Genomic DNA, 12,196 nt, shown 5'->3' on the forward strand with positions numbered 1-12,196 from the left:
CAAAGAAATGTATAGGTTCCAGCTGTTTATCTTTTAAATCCACAATTTTTCTCTTCCTTATTTCTCCACATCTGTCGCTTATTTAGACATCACATATATCTAATGTATTACAAGTTCCTTGAAAGTTCCATTACAGTCACCTTTTTTCAAGTTTCATAAAAAGAGTTGTGACCAGAGTGCTGATGACAACATGCCATCATTTATATTGCACGCCATTGTGTGCATTCTAGAGGAAATCGGTTCCTCTTTCTCTCTTTGATACGTTATGCAGACCTGTTTTATCGGAGGATCTTAGTATCCTCGAGGGTCATGCATACTGTCTGTAAGGAGTTGCAATTTTTAAGGTGAATGCCTCCATTACCTTATCACAAAGGTTGTCTTCAAACTCTAACCAGTTGTAATATTTTTACCTTTTCATGTGCTGATAGAGCTTATGTATAGAAAGCATTAATCTGTACCTTTTTATATCAGAGTGATGTTGTTATACATTAAAGTTTTGACAATAGCTAAAATCTTCCCTCTGCTTCAACAGAATAACCACACCACAAAAAAACTTCTAGAGACAAACAATTATTTGATAAAAAAAAGTTATTGAAAGGGTTGATAAACTGTTTTTCACTTTGCTTGGAAGCTTATCAGTTAAATTGCCTGACTTCCTGCAGCAGCTCGCCATATTGTTCTTTGAACACTTGCTAGAGTAGATAAGATGATAAACACAACAGAGACTTTTTTTCTGAAGAGTTCAGTGACTTTAAGATGAGAAGACAACATTTTTCTCACTAAGGCTACTTGCACACCAAGACGTTGCGTTAGGTGCTACGTTAAGGTCGCATAACGTGCACCTAACGCAAGGCCTGGTGCTCTTCGATGTGGACGTCAGAGTGAGCCGCGTTGTGCAGCTCACTCTGGCATCCGTGATGCCGTGATGCGTACTCTTGGACGCATGCGGCATCACGTGGTCCCGCCGGCCAATCGCCGCACAGAGCGGCCGCACCAGGAAGTAAACACTGCACGTCACAACGTGCAGTGAATATTAATTAGCCAAGTGCCTGGCCGCTCTCCGCTCCTCCCCAACATGGCTGAGCATGTGCAAACAGTCTAACACGGCTTAAGCCGCTGTAACGCTAGAGTATGCTGCACTTTCGGAAGAATGTGCAGCGTTACATGTAACGCAAAGTGGGCAGCCCACTTGTGTTACAATGCTGTGCATTGGGGGAGCGTTACAGGCTGCACTAACGTGCGCCTGTAACGTCCCTGTGTGTAAGCAGCCTAAAGGTCTTTCGCTTATTGGATCCAAATATCCTCTCCAAGTCCTCCTTTTCTCCATTTACACTGCCTCAGATAGAGCAATAATTGTCAATGGCACCCCTATTACCTCAGTTTATCAAGCAAGCACACGGCTTAGGATTAATATTTAATAATTTCTAATTTATTCAACATGTTCACTCTCTAACTACCGTATTTAAATATTTTCAGTGGTGCGCCACTACACCAATAGTTCAGAAGCACAGATACAAGGATATATGCAAAAGCAAATAATTTGAGGAGACTAAAAAAGTTTTTTTGAAGATGAGCTTAATATTTTAATACATCAAAAGTGCAAACATTGTTCACAATTAATCTTTTAAGACAACATCACATGATTACAGTGCAAAAGTTACATGGAAAAATCAATTGCTTTTTGAGGCAACAACGTCGACTGGTTTTGGGTAGACCCTTCTTCAGGCCTTCACAAACAATTATGTACATCTGAGCTGTACTGAAATGACAGAGGGGATAGGTCAGCATCTTAGGGCAGCACGGTGGCGTAGTGGTTAGCTCTCTCGCCTTGCAGCACTGGGTCCCTGGTTCGAATCCCAGCCAGGGCACTATCTGCAAAGAGTTTGTATGTTCTCTCCGTGTCTGCGTGGGTTTCCTCTGGGCACTCTGGTTTCCTCCCACATTCCAAAAACATACAAATAAGTTAATTGGCTCCCCCTAAAAAATTGGCCCTAGACTACAGTACTTACACTACATAATATAGACATATGGCAATGGTAGGGATTAGATTGTGAGCTCCTTTGAGGGACAGTTAGTGACAATATATATATATATATATATACACTGTACAGCACTGCGTAATATGTCGGCGCTATATAAATACTAAATAATAATAATCTGGACAACAAAAAAGCCAGGAATCACCACTTTAACTCTGAAACAAATGCTGCACGCAGGCACAACACCTGTTATCTCCAACTCAAAATTATATCTTTCACCTGACCCTTCTTGATTTAGGGCACTACTAAAATGCTGGTGCATGCCCTAATAAAAATCCCACCTTGACTGCTGTAACACCCTGCTCTGTAGCTTACCAAAAATAAGGACTAGCATCCCTACAATTTATTCTGAACCCTACTGCTCATCTCATCTACCTATTATCGTGCTTCTCATTGCCAAGCTCTTTACTGTCTTCCAATTAACCAGAATAATAATTTCAAGTTCTTTACAAAGGCCCCCACAATATTTGTCCTCCATTCATCTTCTCAGTTGTCTCCAGATACTATCTCAACTACAACTTCCATTACAACCTTCTTCTGTCCACCACTAGAATCACTTCCTCATAATCGCATATACAGGACTTCTCATGAGCCTCGCCCCTCCCCAGGAATTCTCTTTCACAGCCCATCCATCATTCTTCAATCCTTAAAACCTTTAAGCGCATCATTAAAACTCACATTTTCATACAGACAGTCATTCTAACTTAGGACACTTAATTCAGCCTTTGATTAAGCTGTGATTCTTTCAGAATACGATTTGAAAAAATCACCACCTCTAGAAATACATTGCCTTACCTCTTGTTTCGTCCCTGTTCCTTAGACTGTAAGCTCACAAGGGCTGGACTTTCTTTTGTTTCTATGTATATTTATAATTTGCTGTATGTTTTATTATATAATGCGTCTGCATTATATTCATCATCAATGTCACATTGTACAGTGATATTGATGCTGTCCACCATCTCTATGTTATTGTCTGTACTATGTGCCCCTGGGCCCTTATACACTAACAGTCTCTACAGTTACCATGCGTAGGCAGTTAGATCGCTTCAGATTGGGGGTTTACTGTGTTTTGCGCATTGTTGATCTTTTATTCGCTGCTTTATTAAATAAGCCTGCACGTTTTTTTACAGAATCCCAAGACATCACACACTTAGGCAAGTTTGGTAAAAGAAGCTACATAACCATAAATTAAATGTAATGTCTGTAGTTGTCCTTTACACAAAAAGACTTGCTCAGATATATCTGTATTCAATGTATAGTGAATAAGTAAGTTTACTATTATTATTCTTTATCATTGTTTACATATAAATATTACACATTGCAGAGTCTGGAACATCAGCTTGGAAATATTCTTCGAAGGAGTTTTGACCAATGTCCAACAGTGGCGTCCCAGCTTAGGCTACTGGAGGTGTTTGAAGGCATCAGTAGAAGAGACATTGTTAAGGTAGTTGACAACTAAGCTCAGTTTTGTATTTCAAATGCTATAGACTGTAATATGTCCTTTTACAGTTTTAAATGGATGTGCACAGGGCAGCCTATAGCAGATATAATTGACATACAGTGCATATGGCTTTTTTGAAGCAGGGCATGCTATTCCATCTATTCATATAGAGCCAGAGGTAATGACCCACGTGAACAAAAATCCATATATAATTCATTATTCATAATGGAGGTCATTGACCATGTCAGATCACAATATCTGAAACAAATTTAGAGTGTATGAACTTCCATATAGCCAGATCAATAGTATTACAGTGTGCAGTCTAATCTCTCATAAAAATAAAAATCACATCAGGAAAGAACACAATCTCACAAAATTGATATTGATATATTCCATAAGGTATATAACAGTTACTTATTTGGTTAGAGTCAAATAAACATATTCCAGGCAAAATATTCATCAAACAATCCTAATATAGGAAGCAGTACACAAAGCAGGCACGTGCGCGGGGTGGGGGGGCTCTGGGTGCTCAAGCACAGTGGGACCCACTACCTGAGGCCCGATCACCTGACTTCCTCCTCAGGGTTGCCAACCGCAGGCCAACCGCAGGCTTTCCGTATAAATTGAATCATTTTTGGGCTGTCCGTACAAAATGTACACCTTTGTACTAAGGCACCGAGTGCCAGCCCCTTTTCTCCGGCCAGCAACAAATTATGGATCTATGATTGGTATTGCTTCATGTGTGGCAGCAGACCGGCCAGGCAATTCTCTTGGAGTGGCTGATCTGCAGGTGAGCACACAGCAGCCTACGCTACTCTCAGAAGCCTCACTAGGTCGTTCTGTACCACTCATGCTGTGCCTGGAACCCCCTCCTCCTCCTCTCTCCCCTCACTGCTAGAGGCTGCCTTTTATGAGGAGAAATAAGTTACAGCATGAAGCAAGTGAGTTGTCAACTTGCTGCAGTGCAGAGGGTGGGGGCTCCTGGCTGCAGGGAGATGCTGATGGGACAAATCACACAGGCAGGAATTATGCCGGGAAGAGAGCCTGCTGATGTAAGCCAGATATCCCTCTGACTACCTGGAGTCAGTCTGCTGTCCTCATGCCATTTTTTTTTTACCACGTCGTTTTTAACTCTTAAGAGGCAAATACTAATTATGCCACTGGAAACATGGGCCAGCAAGTCCTCTGAGAGCATGCTGAGACTTGCAGTTCCTGCACAGTACAGTTAATATTTATAACTGAATAAGCTGAAACGCCTCAGGATGATCTGACAGGGCATGCTGAGCCTTATGGTTCCACAGAGGCTCCATTTGTCATAGGTTTGAGGTGTGAGAGCAACAACAAGTGCTATTTGTGGCAGAAAGCAAGACAAACTAACACTAATTAGATGTTTAAAGGCTGATAAACACAATGCAGTTTTTGTGTCAGACTGATCATTTAATCATTTTCAGCATGTCTGATAAGCTTTGCACAGTCAAGATAGGGATTAATTTTGTTGGGGAAGGGGGGGAGGAACTTCAGTGAAAATAACGTAAAGAACAAAAGTGCTTAATTTTTACAATAGTTATGTATAAATGATTTAGTCAGTGTTTGCCCATTGTAAAATCTTTCATCTCCCTGATTTACATTCTGACATTTATTACATGGTGACATTTTTACTGCTGGCAGGCGATATCAGTGGAAGTAGCTGCTGCTTGCTTTTATTTCCCACAATGCAACAAGGCACCCACAGTGTGATGTCAGCACCATGGTCCTGACATCACACTGCGGGAGGGGTTTCAACACAATATTTATGAATTTATTTATATAGCGCCAACATATTACGCAGCGCTGTACAGAGTATATTATCTTGTCACTAACTGTCCCTCAGAGGGGCTCACAATCTAGTCCATGTATCATAGTCTAGGGCCACTTTTAGGGGGAAGGCAGTTAACTTATCTGTATGTTTTTGGGATGTGGGAGGAAACCAGAGTGCCCGGAGGAAACCCACACAGACACGAGGAGAACATACAAAATCCTTGCAGATGTTCACCTGGCTGGGATTCGAACCAGGGACCCAGCGCTGCAAGGCGAGAGTGCTAACCACTACGCCACCATGCAGCCCGTACTGACGTCAGGTAGTGAAAAAAAAGCTCTGCAAAACCGCTTAAAAAAACGCAGGGAAAGGCGATTAAAAAATTGCAATAAATTGCTTGGTGCTTGAAATAGTGCTGGTAATTTATAATGTGAGCATAGCCTCATTCACATCTTGCACTGATACATTCATAAAAAGTGTTTCAGAATTGTAATAATGACCAGAACAGGTTAAGTAATCTTTCACATTATATTTAGGACCATCTAAAGGAGAAAGACCTTCAGTTGTATACAATGTTTATGGAAGAAATTCGTCAAGTGAGGGACATGTATCTAGAAATGTCAGATAATCCTCCTTTACATCTTAATATGACTCCTACAATCTGCAAGTTATTGTGGATAAAGGGACTACGAGCCAGGATCTCAGTAAGTTTCCTGTTTTATATGATAATGTAGTCAGTGTTGCAAACCATGAAATTAAGATCTTATTACACTAAAAATCAATGAGTGAACTACTGTGTGTATCCATAACAAAATCAGTTTCTCCATTTAAGTCAAAGATTACCCACCAATCTCATGGCGAACCAGACCTCCTAGGAATGTATAAGGGGCTACAAAGGTCCAAAAAACCCTCTTACTAAAATGTTATGCAAAACAAAAGTTAGCCTTCTTAAAAGAGAATGTATTTGTTTTCCATATCCATAAATAAAAAATAAAAGTGATTCCCGCTCAACTTCCTGCCCTTCCTAACATAAAGAAGAGCATCACATACCCTAAGGTCCTTGCCATACTCACATATCTTCATCCCATGATTACTAAAATTACCAAACTGCATTGCTTTTCTTGCCTCTATGGCAACTTCCTGTGTCTAGACACTTCATTTCCTTGAGCCTTTTCTCCCTCCATAGCCTAACACTGGTGTGAGGCAGGTATAACCCTGTCCCACAACCACATATGCTGATTCCAGCAATGTTTCATGTCACTGCACTCAATGTCGTAACTTACTCCTCTGTCAGATTTCATTTAATCCAATGGGAGAACATTCTTACAATAAAAACCTATACCATTTGGCTATAAAATCTGTCTACCTGGAGTTCTTATAGACGTTTACTTTCATGAAAGCTATTGATATTAAATATATACTGTACTTAAAAGTACTCATTTTTACTTTAGACTGTCTTGTTTTCTAGGATCCTTTGGCAATCCTGAAAAAAGTGTCACCTATCACTCTTGATGGAGACATGGGCTGGGATCTGAGACATCTGTATACAGCAACATCAGAAGATCTGGAGAGGTACAGAATAACACAGTTCCTAGCAGAGGTGCAAGTATGGCCATAGAAGACCATTTGGTTTCTCTGGGATCTAGCAGCCTTTCTGGCAACACAAATATTTTTTCGCTCAGCAAAAAAATGTAGTGAAAATTATAGGTCAGATTTATGATTGCAAGTACAAAGAGTATGAAAGCAAAAATCATGCATGTTTAGCTGGAAAATGAAACTCGGAGCTTCGGCATTGTTCCTGGGATCTATTGGAGCTATTCTCCCAGATTAGGAGTCATAGCCCTGAGTGCTCCTTGTCCACATTAGTTTTAGATGTACGCTGAAAGAGAGCGTTAGGTAATTTGGGTGCCTGGTGAAGGCGCTAGTAGAATATTGGTAATATTACCTATATTCTGCTATTGAGTATTGACTGATAGCAATAGTTGAATTTAAGTATTTTTACATGTATTGGGATTTTGCTTTACCTAACCCTCCTCTCACACTAATACTCCCTCTACCAATTCATAAGACTAATCTACCCCTGTCTATCCCTAACAGTAACCTACCCCAACCTATGCCTAACACTAACCTACCGCTTCCTACATCTAGCACTAACCATCCTCTACTTACGTCTAACACTAACTCTCCTTTCCCATTTCTAACATTAACTTACCGACTACCTACTCCTAATTCTCCTATCACTAACCCTCTCCTCTGCGTAGCCGAATGCTATTGCTGATGTGCAACATATGATTTACCCCTGCTGCTGCTGTTTCTTGCTACGCTGCCATCTGTGCCATCCCTCTTCTGAGTTTGAGCCACATCCTGCAGCTTTAGTGCCCAAATTATATTCTAGGCACTGCTAACATTAACATTGCAATATATATGGCGCCTAAAGTACCAGGTGCTAGCAGGAGTCCAAATGACCCGTTTCGCTTTTTAGTTCCTCCTTCAGGTCCTTGTACTTCTCTTATTAACTTATTTCTGATGTTGCTAACTCATTTGGCACTGCTACCTAGTCATCACTGCTGTCCTCTGACCTTTCTCTGCTACCACAGTGTCTGGTTAATCAGCCAGTCTGTCCTGCTATTAAACTGTTACTATAATGTCAGGAAGCATTAAAAAATTCATGAGTCAGGGGTTCTATTAAATGCATGGCAAAGAAAAAAGGAAACGATTTTATGAAAAACTAATTGGAATAATGAGCCTATAAAAATAATTATTAAAATTGTTCTTGATAATTTGTTCATTCACAGTTTTGTGTTAAATAGTCACAGCCCTGTAATGAAACGAGAAGGGATGATAATGTAGCAATAATGCAAACAAGCTCAAGTTAATTAGAAAGTTATAGTAATGCTCGGAAAATCAGCTAATATCAGCATCCAGAGGTGTTTATGGACTGGCATTCCAATGAGTTCACTTAATCAGGGGAGAAAACTGCTCAGGAATATGGGTACTACTATAAATGCCTACCTGGGAGGTCCAAGAGATATAATAGTTGGAAATTATTAATAAATGTAAGGAGGAACAGAGACCAAAATGTTATATAAAGGCTCCAATTAAAAATGACCATTGATGTAGTAAACAGGAATAGTGGCAATCCCAATAAATGAATGAAACAATTATATGGGGCATCTACCATTCTAGTGTTTAGGTGTTTTTATCATTTATTCATCATTTGAAGATATACCCTTATGTGTGACATTAAATGTCACACATAAGGGTATATCTTGAGAAATCTTTGTGTATTTGGTAGATCTTTACATTACTGGGGTATACGTGTTCTAGATTGAATGTGGTAACTGTTAAATGCAATAACTTTGTAACACTGTGTATTTATGAATATATAGTTTATGCTCTTTTTGTTGTATTTTACACCTGTGGTTATTTCTTGTGAATGCAAAAGGTTTGAGGAGAGCCTGGTGACGTCTTGGCTTTCAGGTGTGAACAAAGACCTTAGTGACTCCCTAAAGCTTCCCTTACTGGTAAGAAATATTTACATTATTCAGTTTTTACAGTGCTGTGGTTGATTTCTTCATTGTATGTGGTGATCAGACTCCCTAATTTATTGTTGTATTTATATTATTATGCTTAGTACTTCAAATACAGATGTTAACAATATTTAATTTGAAACAAACAAAAAGTATTTCAAATGTACTTTTAATTCTTTTGGGTGTGCTTTATCTGCTCACTCGCCTACCAATATTTTGTGAGCAGTACAGTTTTTTTTCCTGGTGCAATACCCAAGTCTTCACCATTCAACAAGCAAAGTCCCTGGACTTGGCAAGACCTTGTTGTTTTCTGTGAAGATACCTTATATTTACTGCACTGCAATACAAGAATACCTTTCTTATATAAACCATCAGGTGGAGTAGTAAACATCACTTTTTAGTTGTGAAAACTAGCCAAAAATTTAGCCTGTACTAAGAAAACCCCAATCTGCAGTCCTTCTCTCCTAGTCCAGTCCCTTTTCTCCACATTTTGGTGAGGACGACCAGCAATGAATTCCAAGGTAATTTCAGTACTTTTGCTTCCAGAACACAACTCTATTGTAAGGTTACAAAGTGTGTTAGTTTGATAGGGGCCCTTGTCTCTTACCAGTTCTGTGACCAGAACTTGGGTGGTGGACAGACATCAGAGGAAAGTGAGGAAATACCTAGAAAGTAAGGTAAAAGGACCTGGGACCAGAGGGAGCTTTCTTGAAGTGTGTGTGTGTGTGTGTGTGTGCGTGCATGCGTGCGTGCGTGCGTGCGTGTGTGTGTGTGTAGGGATATTCTGTTTTCTGAAAAGAAAAAAGAGGAGAGCATAAAATTATGCAAATTTTTACTCACCGGGAAAAAAAATGTTTACCTGCGAATCCAAGCTTATTCATGCCGATTGCCAAACAATTAACTGTCAACTTTGTAAATGTGTCATTTGCAGATTAATTAATTGTCAGTTAATGGTCTGATTTGCCTGACGCAGTTCTGTTTCTTATTGAGAAGCAATTTACATGTTCCATGAATTTTCCATTTAACTCTACTGCCAACATTAGAGATCTTACCATGCAGCATGATACATGGTTTTTAAGGCCTCTTTCACATCTATCAACGTGTGCAGGAGCTGTTTCCTGCACGCGTTATATGCCCTGCGGTGTGTCATCGGGAATCTGCGGTGCGACGCAATCAGCGGCGGTAGCTATTAATTGAACCTGACGGAAAACGCCGGCTCCCTGCAGATCGACGCTCTTGGGTGCGAGAAAACGCAGCGTCAGGTGTGAAAGGTAAAATGAAAGTCTATGGACTTTCATTTTACCTTGGTTAACGCAAAGAATTTCCTTTGCGTTTAAACGCACGAAAAGGGCTCTAGTGTGAAAGAGCCCTAAGAAGCTGCCATGATTTTAAAAACCTTGGTTAGTTTGACCATGTAGGGCTTGATTCACAAAGCGGTGCTAACCTACTTAGCACGTCTAAAGTCTTTAGATGTGCTAACCAGGGTGCTAAGTAGGTTAATCAATTGAGAAATCCAGTGCTAACCTACTTAGCACCCTGGTTAGCACGTCTAAAGACTTTAGACGTGCTAAGTAGGTTAGCACCGCTTTGTGAATCAAGCCCATAGTGTACAGTGTAAATTGGTAACATTTGTGAATTGTATTGATGTTTCTGCTTTTATTGCTGTGTTGCAGAAGGCTTTTGATTCGATGCATGATTTTGAGGAGTGCCTGCAGATAGATATTAATCTTAACCCAAGTCTGCTGGTATACCTGCGGGAGGCTGAGTACTTCTCAAAACCACCACTTACAATGAAGGTAATGCTGTTAGTAATGAAATTAATTGAATGTATGCATAACATCAGGGAAATGGATTTAAAGTGTAAAAAGACTGAGGCTAGGTGCACATCTACTGTATATGTGTTATCTAGAGTTTGTACCTGTAATTTCTTACTTTTGTACGTGTTTGCATGTGAGCTAAAAACCATAATTCTTCATTATAGAAGAGCCATTATTTGTCAGTGATGACCAGAACTGTAAAAGATAATGGGTTGGTGTCCTATTCTATTTATTTAGTCAGGAAAATGTAAGACTTAAAGTGTAGCCGAGCCGAAGCTCGGGTAGAAAATGAGATACTTACCTTAAGAAAGGGAAGCCTCAGGATCTTATTGAGGCTTCCTTCTCTATTCTAATGTCCCCCGTTGCTGATGCATTGTCGCTTATCACATCGGGACTGCGCAGACCCTCTCCCTCTTTCTTGGCCGCGTGAGCCCACCTGCACATGCGCAGTTAGCTGGAGCCGAGGGCTCTGTGCTACTGGGCGGCCGTGCTCACGTGTCTACTGTGCGGCCATGCTGCAAGACGAGAAGGAGCGCAGCCCCGATCTGGAGGGGAGCTGTGCTCAGAGACGGACAGCTGAGTAGAGAGGGAAGACTCAATAAGATCCTGAGGCTTCCCTCTCATAGACTGTAGACACACTATGAGTGCTTTCTGAGTTATTTTCTTACCATCAGAGCTTTCTGAGCATTTTTTTTAAATATGCTCCCATTGACTTGCATTAAAATTGCAGTAAAATTGCAGCAACCATGGCAATTTTACTGCAATTTTACCACGATTTTAATGCAAGTCAATGGGAGCATTTTTTTGAAGAATGTTCAGAAAGCTCTGATGGTCAGAAAACACTCAGAAAGCACTCATAGTGTGTCCACAGCCTTAGGCCTGGAAGACACTAGCAGTGCTTTTCTAAGCACTTGAGATTTGAAAAGCTCTTGCTAATGCAATGCTATGGGTGATTTTTCAAAAATCACATCCCTCAAGTGGAATAGCATTGCATTAGCAAGAGCTTTTAAAATCCCAAGCGCTCAGAAAGCACTGCTAGTGGGTCCCAGTGGGTCCCAGGCCTTAAGGTGAGTAGCTGATTTTGATCCCGAGTTTCGGCTTGGGATCGCTTTAAGTGCTTCATAGCAGGTTAAGGATAGTGTGTAGCTCCAACAAACCATTATTATTATGTACAGTCTGTGATTTATATTACATTGTAACTTGCACTATGGATATGGTTATAACATGTCTGGCATGGGCTCTTTGTGGTCCTTGCAGTGTTTTTAATTGCTTCTAAGGTCATGTTTTGTCTAACTTTTGGCTATCAATAATAAAATTACGTATCTTTTACTACACTCTCGTGTTTGGAACTTGAGTCTCTCCCAAGTATCCATATGGTATTACAGTGGTGCGGTTAAAGGTAAACATCCTCTTTTTCTTGTACTATCATTACAATTGTTACCTAGCACACTGCAGATAGCCAATTAACTCAATTTCTAGTGGTGGTGCGCACCCATATTGTATGTGTTGTAGGTAAAGTTGGATTGCTAAGGCCCCGTTTACACTTAATCAGTTGGTATGCATTAGTGTACGTT

The 12,196-nt window shown here is 40.3% G+C and overlaps 1 protein-coding gene across 1 annotated transcript in view; it reads left to right on the forward strand.

The window, feature by feature from the left end:
• LOC137544945 (uncharacterized) overlaps positions 1 to 12,196 on the forward strand; it is a 648,464-nt gene that overhangs the window by 29,075 nt on the left and 607,193 nt on the right. Inside the window, exons 11-15 of the mRNA XM_068266042.1 lie at positions 3,364 to 3,483; positions 5,812 to 5,979; positions 6,744 to 6,847; positions 8,721 to 8,799; positions 10,479 to 10,601. Of these exons, the coding sequence (XP_068122143.1) occupies positions 3,364 to 3,483; positions 5,812 to 5,979; positions 6,744 to 6,847; positions 8,721 to 8,799; positions 10,479 to 10,601 (594 nt within the window). The remainder of the gene's footprint in view (positions 1 to 3,363; positions 3,484 to 5,811; positions 5,980 to 6,743; positions 6,848 to 8,720; positions 8,800 to 10,478; positions 10,602 to 12,196) is intronic.

This window comes from Hyperolius riggenbachi, chromosome 2, assembly GCF_040937935.1.
Source record: "Hyperolius riggenbachi isolate aHypRig1 chromosome 2, aHypRig1.pri, whole genome shotgun sequence".
In the NCBI taxonomy this organism is placed as follows: domain Eukaryota; kingdom Metazoa; phylum Chordata; class Amphibia; order Anura; family Hyperoliidae; genus Hyperolius; species Hyperolius riggenbachi.